This window comes from Rutilus rutilus (genome assembly GCF_951802725.1).
Source record: "Rutilus rutilus genome assembly, chromosome: 2".
In the NCBI taxonomy this organism is placed as follows: Eukaryota; Metazoa; Chordata; class Actinopteri; order Cypriniformes; family Leuciscidae; genus Rutilus; species Rutilus rutilus.
This window is the reverse complement of record NC_140210.1, coordinates 59,581,580-59,598,679: the sequence shown is the minus strand read 5'-3', so window position 1 is coordinate 59,598,679 and position 17,100 is coordinate 59,581,580. Positions and strand designations below refer to the sequence as shown.

The 17,100-nt window shown below is 45.3% G+C and overlaps 1 protein-coding gene across 2 annotated transcripts in view; it reads right to left on the bottom strand.

Moving 5' to 3' along the window:
* The window catches only part of gtf3c1 (general transcription factor IIIC subunit 1), a 31,121-nt gene that overhangs the window by 13,511 nt on the left and 510 nt on the right, over positions 1–17,100 (bottom strand). The window contains exons 2-22 of one of the 2 annotated variants that reach the window (XM_084402437.1): positions 16,660–16,848; positions 16,388–16,564; positions 16,000–16,143; positions 15,806–15,902; positions 15,594–15,717; positions 15,333–15,509; positions 14,281–14,396; positions 13,911–14,199; positions 13,041–13,195; positions 11,583–11,686; positions 11,345–11,498; positions 8,279–8,382; positions 7,875–8,029; positions 7,526–7,690; positions 5,752–5,897; positions 3,450–3,547; positions 2,927–3,023; positions 2,658–2,838; positions 1,537–1,636; positions 1,314–1,449; positions 1,134–1,221 (exon numbers count right to left, since the gene is read on the bottom strand). In XM_084402437.1, coding sequence (XP_084258563.1) covers positions 1,134–1,221; positions 1,314–1,449; positions 1,537–1,636; positions 2,658–2,838; positions 2,927–3,023; positions 3,450–3,547; positions 5,752–5,897; positions 7,526–7,690; positions 7,875–8,029; positions 8,279–8,382; positions 11,345–11,498; positions 11,583–11,686; positions 13,041–13,195; positions 13,911–14,199; positions 14,281–14,396; positions 15,333–15,509; positions 15,594–15,717; positions 15,806–15,902; positions 16,000–16,143; positions 16,388–16,564; positions 16,660–16,848 — 2,996 coding nt within the window. The remainder of the gene's footprint in view (positions 1–1,133; positions 1,222–1,313; positions 1,450–1,536; positions 1,637–2,657; positions 2,839–2,926; positions 3,024–3,449; positions 3,548–5,751; positions 5,898–7,525; positions 7,691–7,874; positions 8,030–8,278; positions 8,383–11,344; positions 11,499–11,582; positions 11,687–13,040; positions 13,196–13,910; positions 14,200–14,280; positions 14,397–15,332; positions 15,510–15,593; positions 15,718–15,805; positions 15,903–15,999; positions 16,144–16,387; positions 16,565–16,659; positions 16,849–17,100) is intronic. The other variant, XM_084402438.1, reaches the window with a different exon arrangement.

Genomic DNA, 17,100 nt, shown 5'->3' with positions numbered 1-17,100 from the left:
TCATTCACTCCCACAATACACCACAATAACGAGTATGTATGCTCTCTGATGTATGCGCAACGGCTAGAGAATACCGAAAATGCACTGTGAGAGTAGCGCTGAATGAACTCCCGCGTCTGACCAGAAGATAGCGCTGAACCATCCATCCAATTTACAAACCACTGGTCCAATGTGGCTACAGCATTATCATACAGGTGATATATAATACAACTGATTATTAGATCGTTTAATTACGGTTTATTTATGCAAGTTTCTATGACAGAGTTCAAGATAAATCTCTGCATTACTACTGGAGCTGCCAGTTTGCTACATTTTAAATGATTATTAAGCAGTACAAACTATGGAAAAGCTGAAGGGCTTCCGGCACACTCAGTGTCCGAATTCACTAACTCGTTTTCATTCACTCCTTCAGTGGACTAAATTAGTGGACTAATGTAGAAAATAGTGAATGAGGGTATAGGGGGCGTTTTCGAACACAGCACAGCTTAGGCATCTTAATGCTTTGATTGACCAATAGGGGCTTTCGCCAGTAGGAACTCTGAAGTGACGTAAGACACGCTTGTTGCTGTGACATTTATTTTGACGGCGCTGAGAACGACTGAGCTCAAAGTGCTCGTATTCTCATTCTCTGTTCATTAGTTTACGATCTGTCTGACAGTCCTGTCTAATATGTTATTAGATAGAACTGTTATACATAGAAAGTAGACAGTAATAAAAAGTTATAAAGTAAAGGTTGGTCCTCAGTGTAAAGGTTGAGAGGTCCATATATCACTGTTTTACATGTTCGTAGAGTTAGTTTCCGAAGTAAATATGTAGGCTATACAGCCTTTTTAAAAATGGCGGGTGCTGGTGTTTCGTGTGCGTTCGGCCAATCAGCGAACACTAACGTCACGGATAGTTCCTATAGTGCTGGTTTAGACCAACTCTGAAGCAGGAGCGAAATTAGTTCCTCCAAAAGGAGTTCCTAGAACTAAAATTGTTCCTGCTGTGCGAACACGCCAAGAACCTGGAACTTCTACCAATAGCTCTAGGAACTATGAAGAGGTTCCTCTGGTGCAAAAGCCCCTATTTACAGCACGGCAACAGTTCTGAACGTGTGTGTGTGTGAGTGAGTGTGTGTGTGTGTGTGTTACCGGTGAGCGTAGCCGGTTTGGGAGGAGGGTGTTTGGACAGCAGGTTCCTCAGTCTGACGGTATGATGCGTTCCTGAATCTTCAGTGCTCTGACAACATCACAAACACATTAACACACAGCGCAACAGCGCCGACATCACACCACGTGTGTGTGTGTGTGTGTGTGTGTGTGTGTGTATACCTGTCTGTTTTGGTTGATCAGGTGACTGGTCCACGTCCAGTTGCGTTTCAGGTGGCTGAAAAAGCATGAGTCCAGTCCGCCAGCACCCTGCCCATCACCTGGGGTAACGCCATCATCCACCACGTCACAACTGCCCCTAGCAAAAGGAAACACAAGCGAACATGTCATCAGCCAATCAGGTGACAGACTATCCAGCCTGAGCCAATCAGAACGGCTGACTCACTGTAGCGTGTACAGCAGCCTGGTGTTGTTCTCCATTGTCACGGCAACGTCAGACTCCGCCCCCTCAGCGTTACTGTCTCCAGGGCGCGGCCGGATTACACCTGAAACACACATTTGTGGTTACAGTACGGTTGTTCTATTCAGGCTGAAGGTTTGGCACAGTAATGTTGCAGTAATGTTGCAGTTGTGTTGTTTTTAGGTTGAGGGTTTGGCGAGTAATGTTGTGGTAGTGTTGTGGTAGTGTATTTAGGTTGATGGTTTGGCGCAGTAATGTTGCGGTAATGTGGTAGTGTGTTGTATTTAGTTTAAGGGTTTGGCACAGTAATATTGCGGTTGTGTTGTTTGTAGGTTGAGGGTTTGGCGCAGTAATGTTGCAGTAATGTTGTGGTTGAGTTGTATTTAGGTTCAGGGTTTGGCACAGTAATATTGCAGTAATGTTGCGGTAATGTTCTGGTAGTGTTGTGGTAGTGTATTTAGGTTGAGGGTTTGGCACAGTAATGTTGCAGTTGTGTTGTATTTAGGTTGAGGGTTTGGCGCAGTAATGTTGCGGTAATGTTGTGGTAGTGTTGTTTAGGTTGAGGGTTTGGCGCAGTAATGTTGCGGTAATGTTCTGGTAGTGTTGTGGTAGTGTATTTAGGTTGAGGGTTTGGCACAGTAATGTTGCAGTTGTGTTGTGGTAGTGTTGTATTTAGGTTGAGGGTTTGGCGCAGTAATGTTGCGGTAATGTTCTGGTAGTGTTGTGGTAGTGTATTTAGGTTGAGGGTTTGGCACAGTAATGTTGCAGTTGTGTTGTATTTAGGTTGAGGGTTTGGCGCAGTAATGTTGCGGTAATGTTGTGGTAGTGTTGTATTTAGGTTGAGGGTTTGGCGCAGTAATGTTGCGGTAATGTTCTGGTAGTGTTGCGGTTGTGTTGTTTGTAGGTTGAGGGTTTGGCACAGTAATGTTGCGGTAATGTTGTGGTAGTGTTGTATTTAGGTTGAGGGTTTGGCGCAGTAATGTTGCGGTAATGTTGTGGCTGTGTTGTATTAAGGCTATTCCCAGCTTTCATAGCAGCTGAATGAACCAATCAACCGAACTCTGACTTCACACCCATGAGTGATACAGCACGTTGTGTGTCTGTACCTAGAGGTGTGTTGAGACACACACACAGCAGGTCGAACCAGTAGTTCTCCACGTCCTGAGGACTGCTGAACACGTAGTGTCTCCGCTCAAACGCACGCATTGTCTCGATGGCCCTGTTATAGTGCGGGTCACACACCGTTGTGTCCACGATTTTAGCCTTCGTCTTCAGGAAGACAAACACCTAATACAAACATGAATGTATTATTGATATAATACACACAATAAACATTACCTATGAAGTGATCAAGTGACTGTGGCCTCCTGCTCACCTGATCTTTATCCATGAACTTCTCCGTGGGCCCGAACTGCAGCAAACCCATGAAACACAACCTCTGGAGACTCTCGTGGAAACTGAAGATGTACTTCCTGTGTGAGGGACATCATCATCATCACAACACTTTAATCAGCATCTGAGTGTGTGTGTGTGTGTGTGTGTATGCGTGAGTGAGAGAGTGTGAGTGTGAGAGTGTGAGTGAGTGAGTGAGTGTGTGTGTGTGTGGGGGTGTCTGTGAGTGAGCGTGTGTGAGAGAGTGTGTGTGAGTGTGTGCGTGAGTGTGAGTGTGTGTGTCAGTGTGTGTGTGAGTGTGTGTGAGAGTGTCTGTGTGTTTATGTGTGTGTGTGAGAGAGAGAGAGAGAGAGAGAGAGAGAGAGAGAGAGAGAGTGAGAGAGAGTGTGTGTGTGTGTGTGTGTGTGTGTGTGTGTGTGTGTGTGTCTGTCTGTGTGTGAGTGTTTTTGTGTGTGTGTGTGTGTGTGTGTGTGTGTGTGTGTGAGTGTGTGAGTGTGTGTGTTTGCCTCTTGTGCAGCAGTTGTCTCTTTATATCAGCAGGGAGGAATCTGATCAGATAATGTTTCTTCACTGGATCATTCAGGTACTCCTCCAAACCTGCAACCTGAACACAACACAACATTACTGCACCAAATTATGATTCAAATTCCTATTCAAATCAATAAAGACATATATCACTATTGTACTGTAAAATAAAAACACTTATTTTGATGGAAAACAACAGGAAGCCCTAAAGCTTTTCTTCTGATAGTCTAGAGCAGGTTCCCTTTCGAGGCGGTAACTTCAACATAACGTCAGCGTGACGTATACGGGAGCTCCTCCCTTCTCCACTTTTGCTGAAATCTGGTGGGCTAACGCCCGCTGGGGACAGCTGGCCAATTGAAGCGAAGCATGCAAAAACAGGCAGGTTCGTGGGCAGTATAAAACGCTGGGCACGTGTCTAAAGGGACGAGGCGGAAGACCAGGGCTCTGTGCGCACACCCCCCCGCCGAGGAGACCGTTGCCATGCACCTGTGCCCGTCCGTTCGTCTCTGGGCGCGGACCTCAGCTAGCTCAGCAGCTTTCTGGCTGGAAAAGAAAGGCTCCAATCACTCCCTCTGGCCTCTTTGGTGATGCCGCAGAAGCGCGAAGGCTATGAGTCACGAATATTGCCAAACCGTTGCTCGTTCCAGCCCTCGTCGAGGTCTCTCTCTACGTCGGCACCTCGTCCCGCCTAAGATCGGCTGAGCAGCCCACTCGCCTCCGCCCTGAGCCAGATCTTTACTGTAGGCAGTGGGCGGGACCGGGAATGTAGAGTCATGGACCACGGAAAACGCTGTCCTTGGCTGCCAAGCCTTCATCCTACGGACCATCCAAAAGGAGGAGAGAGTTTGTTGGAGGACCCGTCCCCTAGCGACCTGTTCTGCATCATGTCCCCTCTGTTCCTGTAGGCGACATTTGCAATGTTTGTGTGCTGTTTGTGTGAGCCCCACAATAAGAGCACATATCCCTCCACACAAAGGGCCATTTCCTCCTCATACACTCAACACTGTGTCACTCGCCCTGCCCCAAGCAGCGCGGAGTCGCAGTCCGTGCCTATATTGGCCTCCCGATGAAAAAACGCGAGAGTACCATCGTGTTCCCCCGCCGTGCACGACACCGCTCGTGCCCGATCGGCAGCCAGCCTGGCTCCAGTCGACAAACTGGCAACAGTGGCCATAGAACTAATATGGCCGGTGTCATTTTCTAGACGCGTGGACAGTTATTCCAGGCGTTTCACCTTGGCTACTGGGGATAATTCAAAACAGGTATTCTCTTCAGTCCAGAAGTAGACCACCCAGCGTCAGGCGTGAGTCTGTCGTTGCCACTGCGGGGACCTTGAATGAGCAGGACACTCTGCATTCACGAGTGCTGAGCACACTCACGGAGGCGCCGGCGCGCCTTCTGCCAAGCGCCTCTGCGCTCTGAGATGGGGAGTTTTTACAAAATGGTGCCAGGACATCGATATTGACCCGGGGATCTGGTCCAGGTCGGATGTTTTGCGCTTTCTACAGCACAGAATGGTTAGCAGGAGTTACTTCACGGCCGCCCTCCGTGCCACTGTTGGATCTAGCTCTGACTTTGAGGGCTCTATCTCTACCACCGTTCGAGCCCTTAGCTTCGATCGTGGTTAAGGAGCTTTCCCTGAGGCTTACACGCGTTCTCGGTGAACGTCGATTGCATCTGCTTCGGACCTGGCGACTGCAGTGTCACTCTCCGGACGAGACCAGGTTACGTTCCGAAGTCACTCGATACACCGTTCAGAGCACAGGTTGTTTTCCTGCCCACCTTATCTGCTGACACTCAGAGCGTTGTTTGCCCTGTCAGGGCTTTGGGATGTATGTGGATCGCTCGGCCACCTTTCGCCAGTCGGACCAGCTGTTCGTGTGCTTCACAACAGACAATGGCCCACCGGTGCTGGCTTCAGACTCTCATCCACACACTTTTACTGTGTGTAAATCAATATAAGCAGTGGCACAACGGCTCATACGCTCATTATCTCCAAATTATGACCAGAAATGGATAAGTCCTCTGTTTAAAACAAATAAATAACTGTAGGAGAATGGTTATTATGCACAAACAGCGGGAAACTCTGTATATTCGAGTAGTGAGCGCATGTCAAAATATATTCCGATTTGAAGCTTTTGACACATAAACGACACATCAACCTGATCTCGTTTCACGTTCATGTATGTAAACATAGCCACTGACATGAGCTTTTTCATGCTCTAACAGATGATGTGATGCAGGTGCTCTTTAACTCACAGGTGTGTGTGTGTGTGTGTGTACCTGATAGTTGACCTGCACGACCTGCATGAACACGCTGAGTGGCAGCGACACCAGAACATCACTGATGAGGGCCCATCCGAACCCGAAGTCTTTATGCAGAGGGATGGGGGGGATGAACCTCTTCCAGGTGTTCTCCTTCACGTACACTACACACACACACACACACACACACACACACAGGGTTTGAGAGAGTCACTCGGCTAAAAACCCTCAAATCCTTCAGACCAGTCCTCCACACACTCTCTCACACACACACACTAGGGCTGCACGTTTTCAAGTTTTTCATTAACCGTTAACCGAGGCCCTTAGCGGTTAATACTCGGTTAACCATAGTGTGCGCGCCGCAACCCCGAGATAGGCGTAATTTGCGGGTGAGACATATCCCCACCACTATTTTCTAAGGTCGATATTGTATTGTCCCCACAACTTTTGAAACATCTCGCGGCAGGAATACCAATACAAATAAACAAAACATCTCCAGTTAACTAGCAGCATTCATTTCGTTCGTTTTTTTTTAGGCGATCTAGCGCTGAAATGTTTTGTTTTTTAAATCAAGTGATCAAAGTGCTCGTTGCCGCTGCGATCGAGAAGGGTCTTGTAAAACGTGCTGAGGTATTATTAATTCGTGGCCACGAAACAATTCACCTGAATATTCACCAGTTCACACACACACACACCAAAAAAAGGAATAAAAAGCTGTACGAGAATAGTCGGCCTTCACTGAAGAGCTATCTTCACAGGTAAGAAAAACAGTTTAATAATTATTATTAATTCGTGGCCACGAAATAATTCACCTGAATATTCACCAATTCACAAAAAATAGGTCTTTAGCATTCACTAATTAATTATCAAACTGTTTTTGGCCACGTTGTAATTCGTTAAATCAAAATGAGGGAGGGAATTAGTTCAACGTGTCCACGATTTATTAAAACGAGGGAACAAATAAGTCGTCGTAACAACTAATTATTTAGATCAGTGGACAGGGAGCATAAGAACAAACAGTGAGAGAGAGTACGGGCCTCGCGCGCGCACTCTCACCGCCTTCAAACAACACGAGCGCTGTATTGCTCTCTCTCCCTCGCGCATATCAACACAATAGTAAAAGGTCGGAAGACCGATTGTGTTTTATAGATTAGTAGTTTGTTCAGATAAAGTGTTTGATTAGCAAGTACATGTTTAGGAAATGCATAATACAAATTGTATGGGTTAATGTAACGGTAAACGGACTCTGCGGGTAAAACTGTTGTGATGAAAATGCGCATGCGCGGGGTAAAACTGCTGGGGTAAAGCTGTGGCTCTGCGGCTCTGCAGACAGATATTATTGTGCTGCCATCAGTGGCGCGGATACTATGTTTGTTTCTGGCTCGCGCACGCTCGCGCACAGCCTTCACTCTCGCACAGCCTTCACTCTCGGACGCGCGCTTTCTTTGCCCGCTTCATATTAGAAAACTGGTCTAGCGGTCTCTGGTGGTGCAAAAATGTATTACAACTAAATTCAGTGCACGCCATTGACGCCACTTAACCGAGCAAAATGTTTCACTCGGTTACGCAATTTTTAACGGTTAATCGGTTAACCATGGACACCCCTAACACACACACACTCTCTCAGACACACTAACACACACAAACACACAAGTGTTTGAGAGAGTCACTCGGCTCATGTACACATCACCTGACCCCAGACTGACCTCTGAACCCCTCAGTCTCGGAGTCGGCCGGGTCGGGAAGAGGGTCTGCAGGATTGGATCACACACACACTCTCAAACACACTCACCTCTAAACCCCTCAGACTCCAGGTCGGTCTCCGGGTTGGGAAGCAGGTCTGCAGGATTGGATCTTCTGATTGGATGGCCGTAGATCAGGAACCACAGGAAGGAGTGAACGATACGCAGACGAGGCATCTTGGGCTGGAACCCCATCGAGCGCCCGAGCCCTGGAACTGAGACAGGGGATCTGACTGTGAATATGAGGCGCTCAGGTGTGTGTGTGTGTGTGTGTGTGTGTGTGTACCGAGGACAGGTCTGAAGGATTTGAGTGTTGTGACGTCCCCATTTTCTCGGACACCTTTTTCGGGGCGCTGCTCTGAGACGGGCGTGTGTGTGTGTGTGTGTGTGTGTGTGTACCGAGGACAGGTCTGAAGGACTTGAGTGTTGTGACGCCCATCTTCTCGGACACCTTCTTCGGGCCGCTGCTCTGAGACGGGCGTGTGTGTGATGATGCTTTACTCTCCTTCTTCTCCTGTGCGCTGGACTTCACTTTCTCTGCCTGAGACTCAACGCTAAAAAAGAGAACAATTAAAATACACCAGAGATCAAAAGCTTGAGGACGTTTCTGAATGTTTTTGAAAGAAATCTCTTCTGCTTTTATTAGAAGTAGAGTCTTTTGTAACATTATAAATGTCCTTACTGTCACTTTTTATCAGTTTAATGTGTCCTTGATGAATAAAAGTGTTGATTTCTCCACTGACTGTAGTGAAGCAGATGTCAGGTGTGTGTGTGTGTGTGTGTGTGTGTGTGTGTACACTCACCGAGCTGCAGAGGCCGAGCTGGACATGCGCATGCGGATCTGCTCTATGGCACTTTTGAGCAGCGGATCGTCAGGTGGAACAGAGGGATGAACCACGAACTCAACCTGAGACACAGCAGTGTGTTAGCTGAGGTGTATCTGTGTGTGTGTGTGTGTGTGTGTGTGTGTGTGTGTGTGTGTGTGTGTGTGTGTGTGTGTGTGTACAGTGGTGGAAAGAGTACTAAAAAAATAGTGCTTAAGTAAAAATATTGCTACTGAAGTAATAATTTACTTGAAAGTAGAACTGAAAAATAATATGACTCAAGTAAGAGTAAATAAGTAGTTTGCTTAAAAACTACTCAAGTAACTACGCTATAAAGTACTTTAGTCTTATTTTTCTATTTTTACCCAAAATGGGGAGATGATAGCGATATGGAGCGCTAAACACACTCATGTCAATTCTGTTTCATTCATACTGGAAGCCCAGTACCGATTCATACCTCGCGCAGAAAGTCCACAAGTGAGATTCATAGAAGAGATTCACTTATGTCGTTTCAGGAGACAAATGAAGACAAACACATGATAGCGATAATATATCTGTGTTCATCAAGCTATCTCAGGTATTTTCATAAGAATGATGTATGTCTTTAAAGGGATAGTTCACCCAACACTGAAGATTAGCCCATGATTTACTCACCCTCAAGTCCTCCTAGGTGTATATGACATTCTTCTTTCAGACGAACACAATCAGAGTTATATTAGTAAACACCCTGATGCTTCAGAGCTTTATAATGGCAGTGAATGGCTGGAGAAAATCTGAAGCCCAAAAAAGTGCATCCATCCATGATGAAAGTGCTCCACTTTTACTCCGGGGGTTAATAAAGGCCTTGTGAAGTGAAGCCATGCGTTTGTGTAAGGATAATACCCATATTTATAACTTTATAAACTATAATCACTGGCTTCCGCCAGACGGCCGTACACATTGATTTACGGTGGAAGACTCACCCCTGACCCGACGCACATCATAATGACGAACGTGGAAGCTTTATGAAGGTAAAAGAGTAGCAACACTCGAGAGCACGTAGATGTGAATTTGAGAACTTGAACAATAAATATTCGTACTTGTACATGAACATTTACACTCACAGCTCCAGTGTGAAAACCTGACAAATAAAAATCTGAAGTTGAATGTTGAGATTTGCCCTCGCAGACAATAGTCACAAACCCGTGTTCAGAATCTGAAGCTGCAGACAAGTCGTCACAAATGTGTAAAGTGCCCTTCACAGAAATACAGTGACAGCGTAACATATATTTGCACTTATTCTTACATCCAAAGGAGCTGTTTAATTGGTTGGCGCCTAGCCAATGAAATGGGACTTCTATTGTACGCGATGATGTCATGAAAGCCGCGTCCTCGGGGACGCTCTGAAACGCTAGCATGGCTTAATGCATTAGACTGATATTAAAATAAATAAATTATATTATCAAACGCAGTGAACACCATACTAATAATACTACAGAAAAGCAGATGAGCACGTGTGGAGTTTTTTTTTTATCATGGATGGAGGCACTTTTTGGGTTTTCGATGTTTTCCTGCCATTTACTCCCATTATAAAGCTTGGAAGAGCCAGGACATTTTTAATATAACTCTGATTGTGTTCGTCTGAATGAAGAATGTCATACACACCTAGGAGGACTTGAGGGAGAGTAAATCGGGGCTAATTTTCATTTTTGGGTGAACTATCCCTTTAATGCAATGCTAATCAGCATAGCCTGTATGACAGAATTTAATAAATAATATATTCTCACTCTGTGTTAAGAAGCAACATGAAACCACAGAAGTAAGTTGACGGTATGCTAAGCAAACGTACTAGCTTTCCCTGTTTTCAAGAGCGATTTGTTTTGAAAAGTAAGTCCAGGTAAGATCATTTTAATGTTTTCATTTGAATCATTTCAGAATTGAAAGCAAAGAAGGTTAATAAGTGAGAGGTCTGATAAAAAAAAGAGAGATGTACAACAGTATGAATAAAAAAAGTGCCAGTAAAATAAATAAATAAGTGGGGTACGGTTAACTTGTTAAATTAAAGTCCGCGTGAACCGGAAGTTGCAAACGACTTTTCTCCAGTGTTGTGACGTATTTCCCAGTGAAAAGGCATATTGAACAGAGGGCAGGGTTTTACTCTAGCGCTCCTCCTCTCCATCTCTCGCTCATTACAGACTAGCGGTTTGAGGGGAGTGGTTAAGCGTTTCCCAACCCAAGCCGTCAAACCTACGTCATCAGAGAAGGAACGCCATTCCAGACCGGAAGAAACTTTTCAGACTTTGATTAAAGATTACGACGGCAAACTAATTTTTTCTGTGTATTAACTTGCACGGATTAATTGTTCACCACAAGACTAGTAATATGCGCTGACAAAGTAATTAGGGTCAATTTTGATTTCAGTTGGACTTTAAATGCTCTTTTTTCCATCCTACTGAAAATGTGCTGGGAGCCCCGTTGCTATAGTAACGAACTACACTTTCACATACGTGATCTGACTGACAGATAAATCAAGCGATCTTATTTCACTGTTGTTGAGGGGGTTTTCAGCTTTGTACAAAGTTTGCTTCGTACATTTAGTTTAACTGTATTGTTAAAGAGGACGAGCTTTACCATTTAATTGAACTGTGTTAATGTTTTCAAGACACTTGCATTGTTCTTGCTCCGTCCACGCAGTAACGGTGTCCATGTTATGAGCCGAGTTTTTAATTTACTTCAAAATTGAATACTTTACTTCAAGTTGAATACTTTATTTTTATTCAACTCAAGTAAAAGTAAAAGTACCACAATTTAATTATACTCAAGAAAGTAGAAAAAAAAGAAGAAAAAAAGAAGAAAAAAATGCGAGAAATCTACTCAAGTACTGTAACGAAAGTATTTGTAATTAGTTACTTTCCACCTCTGGTGTGTGTGTCTCTGTGTGTGTGTGTGTGTGTGTGTGTGAATGAGATTGTGAGAGTGAGTAAGTGTGTGTGTGCGTGTGAATGAGTGTGTGAGAGTGAGAGAGTGTGTGTGTGTGTGTGGTATGCGTGTGTGTTGCGCACACACCTTCTTCTGCACTCCGTCCTGTATGACGATGGTCCTGTAGAGTTTGAGTAAACCCTCTCGAGACAGCGAGCGGATCAGCCTCACCACACTCTTCTTACACACTTTAGTGCTTACGCCATCCTTCCTCTCCTCCTCCGTCAGCAGCTTCTGCAGCCTGACACACACACACACACACACACACACGTGTTTATCTGACACGCGTACAGCGCTGAGAGCTCATCATGAGAGAGAGTCTTACGAGTAGAAGCCCTCGATGATCTTGCTGCAGTGGACGGCCTCTATGATCATGTTCTTGCGCTTCAGCAGTCGGTACGTCTCGTGAATCTCCACCTTCTTCGTCTTCTGCGGAGAAACACACCATCCATCACATGACAATCATTTAACACCTATTGTCGTTAACAACTGTCGTAATAGTTAACGTTACAGTTATCATTATCATAACTATGTTATAGTTTTTTTTTGTTATCATTAACGCAACTATCGTTATAGTTATTGTTACAGTTAACATTATCGTTAACGGAACTGTTGTTATAGTTATCATTTCAGTTATGTCGTTAACATAACTATCGTTATAGTTATTGTTACAGTTATCATTAACGTAACTGTTGTTATAGTTATCATTACAGTTATTGTCGTTAACGTAACTATCGTTATAGTTATTGTTACAGTTATCATTATCGTTAACGTAACTGTTGTTATAGTTATCATTACAGTTATGTCGTTAACATAACTATCGTTATAGTTATTGTTACAGTTATCATTAACGTAACTGTTGTTATAGTTATCATTACAGTTATTGTCGTTAACGTAACTATCGTTATAGTCACCGTTACAGTTAACATTATCGTTAACGTAACTGTTGTTATAGTTATCATTACAGTTATTGCCGTTAACGTAACTATCGTTATAGTTATTGTTACAGTTATCATTATCGTTAACGTAACTGTTGTTATAGTTATCATTACAGTTATGTCGTTAACATAACTATCGTTATAGTTATTGTTACAGTTATCATTAACGTAACTGTTGTTATAGTTATCATTACAGTTATTGTCGTTAACGCAACTATCGTTATAGTCACCGTTACAGTTAACATTATCGTTAACGTAACTGTTGTTATAGTTATCATTACAGTTATGTCGTTAACGCAACTATCGTTATAGTTATCTTTAGTTATCATTATCATAACTATCGTTATAGTTACTGTTACAGTTATCATTTTCACACTCATCGTTATTGTTATAGTTAAAGGGTTAGTTCACCCAAAAATGAAAACTCTGTCAGTAATTACTCTCCCTCATGTTGTTCAACCCCGTCAGACTCTCGTTCATCTTCTGAACACAAATTAAGATATTTCTGATTAAATCTTGAGAGCTGTCTCACTACTCCATAGGCTTCTAAGGGATTGAAACTTGCCGGCCCAGAAGAGTTATTAAAGACATCGTTAAAATAGTTCAAGTGACTACAGTGGGCTCAACCACAAGTTAATCAAGCGGCGAGAATACTTTGTGCGCAAAAACAACAACTAAAATAACGACTTTTATTCAACTATTCTTTTTCGTCTATGTGGGCCTGAATGAATTCGCGTAGTGTAACAGCGCAGCGCTTCTGGGTTTACGGGGTTGGTGAAAGATTACTGACAGATTTGTCATTTTTGGGTGAACTATCCCCGTCGTTCTCCTGAACCCACACTGACCTCCGTCAGCACCTCCACGATCACCGGCAGCGGTTCCTCTGCGTGTTGTGATTGGCTGGCGCTCGTGCTGGGGGCGTGGTCAGCATCCTCTGCGTTCTGACCAACCACAGCCTTCTGAGAGGCTTTAGCCCCGCCCACTCGCGCAGAGGGCTTCTCTGAACACAAACACGCGTGAAAACCAAACTCATATCAGTATGCGCTAGAGGTCTGCAACCCGACTCGAGCCCGACGGAAAACTCACGGGTTTCGGGTCGGGGTCGGGTTAATGTTTACTGAATGAATAATTGGGGTTTGTAAGAAATAAAAACTATATAGGCTATAAATGCCGTGTGCTAGCAGTGTTGTGATCGTAAACACGTGCGAAGTTTCAGCGCCGCAGTCCTCCTCTGATTGCTGTTGACTGAAATAGTGCACATGGAAGCACATGCGCAAAACAATCACTTTTATTTTATCATATATCATTTTACAAAACTGTTTTGCGCATGTGCTCCCGTGCGCACTATTGCAGTCACAACGGCAATCAGAGGACGGCGGCGCTGAAACCATCACTCGATGCGGTTCTCTTCCTTCATAACTCGTACTGAGAAGGATATATGCGTGTGTGAATAGTTGTAGTTGTGCAACTCTCTCTGTCTTCTTGTGTGCCGTGGTGAAACGGTATTTGAACATATATTTGTTTAATTATTGTTGCAAGCAATCTTAAAATACAGCATACTGCACACAAAAAAAACTGTTTACTGTGAGAAACGGACCTCGGGTTCGGGCTAAAAATATAACCGTAACGGTCGGGTCAGTTTGGGTCGGGTTAAATGATTTCGGGTTCTGTGCAGACCTCTAGTAAGCGCACGTGTGCCGTGATTGGCCACTCACTTTTGAGGGGCGTGGCCTTTTTGCTGAAGCTGAGTTTGGCCTGTTTGAGCTTCTGCCGCGTGTCCTTCGCTCCCTCGTTCTCCTCAGAGACGCCCGCGGGCGGATCCAGCTCGGGCTCGGGTTCCAGCTCGGGCTCGGGTTCTGGCTCGGGTTGGGTCAGGTGTGTGACGCGCAGGTGTTGGCTACGCTGCCGCTCTTTGGTGAACTGCAGGCTGAGTTTGCTCTGCTCCACGAAGAGTTTGCTGATGTATTTGGTGGTTCTCTGCCGCCCCTCGTCCTCCATGAAGCCCTGAGAGACGCACACGTGAGACGACGACACCTGACCCTGTCATGCTTGTGCTGGGGTCAAAGGTCACCTTGATGTCATTACCTTGATCATGTTGATTCGCTCCAGTAGTCGACAGATCATTCGTCCCTCTAGTTTTCCGACGTTGAGTCTCGCTCTCAGGACAGACTGAGAGATTCCTCTGGTCCCGGTCGACACCACTGCAGCAGCCAATCACAGCACAGAGATCACAGTCATGAGAACCAGCGTGTTTCAGGGCCCCAGATTAACTGTTTTTAACTAATTGTGGCCCCTGACTGAAAATTTTAGAAGGGCAAGCAGAAAATGTAGGGCCACACCAAAAATCAGCTTGAATTCAGTGCAATTCTTCACATTTTGCCACACAATAACTGTATTATTGACAAATACTTTAATAAATAGACTTAACGTACAAAAAGTTTTATTTTAAGTTCACAGGGCTCCAGTGTAGATAAAAGTAACTTTAATTATTATCATTAATAATGTCTTAATATTAATTCTAAAGCAAAACAAGTGAAAAATAGATAATAAGGAGTAAAAAAATTTGCCAGTAAGCTTCCTCTGCTGCCACCTACTGGTTACAATGGTCATTTAATATTTTATTATTTTTAAATAAGTGTGAGTTTTCCTACATCTTGAAACTTTTAGTTTTATAAATGGGGACAATCTTTGAAGGATGAACAAAAAATGTTTTGATAATCACATTAAAAATAACATTTAAATATGATGTTTTAAAACGATGTGTAGTACTCGTAAGCGTTTGACTATTTCTGCCACAGTTACAGTGAGTGTTACTACAGTAAATCCATGGTGGATATTGCTGATTGCTGACATGGCACATGGTTTGATCTGATATCTGCGGTTTATAACAGAATCTGAATGTTTCTCACTGGATCTCTCGGCGATGTTATTAATTCTGTGGCGAACTCAATGGCTTTCTTCGCTGCGCTGTCTATTATTGGTCGGAACAATCGCAGTCTGGAGCCCTGAGTTTTAATAATCGCTCCATATATTGTTATCGTTAATGTTATAGCTATCACATATATGATCATAGTTACAGTTAGCCATCGTTAGCGTTACAGCGGCTGGCGTGATTAGAGTCATGTGACGTGTCTGACCGAGGTCGTAGGCTTGAGTGAGCACGTCGCGCTCGATGAAGCGAGGCTCGGCGAGGACGTTCCTCTTGACGGACGCTTCGCCCTCTTCATCGTTGTTCTCGTCGTCCTCTTCCTCCTCCACCTCCTTCTGCCCGTATGGCTTCAGCTGCTTCAGACAGCGCACGAACACGTCAGTGCCTAACAGCCAATCACAGCACAGAGAGACCAGTCAGCGGCGCCCGGCTCACGTCACGTCATGTGGTGGCCGGCGTGACCTCTGACCTCGCAGGGTTTTGAAGGGGCCTCCGGTGGGGTCGAGCTCCTTCAGAGGGATCTTCACCAGGGTCACCATCTTAGCGGCGGTCATGTACTGATACACACGCTTGAAGGTGCGCTCGCACACACGCTACACAACACAACACAACACAACACAACACACAAGCGTTACAACAGAAGCACACACTCGCATGAGGGGATCAGATCGTCTTCCTCACCAGCTGCTCTCGGATCTTCATCATCACGCCGGTCTTATCAGGGAGATCAGAGAGGATGTTGGACGTGGACTCCATCAGGATATCATACTTACTCCTCCTGACACACACACGGATTTATACATTACATTAGTCATTAGTGAGTGAGTGTGTGTGTGAGTGTGTGTGTGAGTGAGTGTGTGTGTGAGTGTGTGTACCGGTCCACGTGGAAGCGTCTGAGCAGCAGCAGCAGGGAGTGTTGTTGAGCTCCTGACGGCAGGCGAGCGACGTGTGACTGAAGTGTGATCAGCCCGTTCCTGTCCAGAGTCCTCCTCAGATAGTGCATCTTCCCTGCGTCCATCCTGACCAATCACAGCACACCAGCACATCATCATTACATCATCATCACATCATCATTACATCAGTACATCACATCAGCTGTGTTCAGAACACAACACTAGTGCAGTAGGAACAGAGTGTGTGTGTGTGTGTGTGTGTGTGTGTGTGTGTGTGTGTGTGTGTGTGAGCACCTGAAGATGCGAGTGTGCAGGTCTCTCTGCAGCTCCCCCTGCCAGCGCGAGTGTGTGTGTGTGTGTGTGTGAGCACCTGAAGATGCGAGTGTGCAGGTCTCTCTGCAGCTCCCCCTGCCAGCGCGCTCTTCCCAGTCTCTCCAGGATACAGTAGCACAGATCCGGCAGCTTGAGCTCCGGGTTTCCCTCGGGCCCGATCAGCGCACGGTAGCGGAGCTCAGCTGACGCCACCATCACCAGCCGCTCGCCCCACCTGAGGAAGCAGAGAGACGGGTCAGGAGTGTGTGTGTGAGTGAGTGTGAGTGTGTGTGTGTGTGTGTGTGTGTGTGTGTGTGTGTGTGTCCTCACCGCGTCTGCACCTCCTCCAGCGTCAGCGGCGCGCGGATCTGCTCACACACGTCGAGCCGCTCGCTGAAGAACACACAGGAGCCCTGCAGGCCGCGCGGGTCATCCGTCAGCACACACACCGGGTACACGTCCTGCGCCTCGGCCTGGCGCATCTCGTGGATGCCTGTGTTCCGGTCCACCTCCACGAACCTGCGACACACACACACACACACACACACACGCTTACACACACTGCTATCGTGGTGTGGTTACTGCACTGATTATGATTATTCAACTAAACTATTACACTTGCAGAAAGCACATGTCTGTGCTCTAAACAGGCCTAAAATGATAAATAATGCATCTAATCAGGGATAAATACACCTCTGACATAAATCAACACTGGACTCACTATTATACGAAGTTCAAAGATAAGTGTTACTGCAGTAAGAGTGTGGTAAA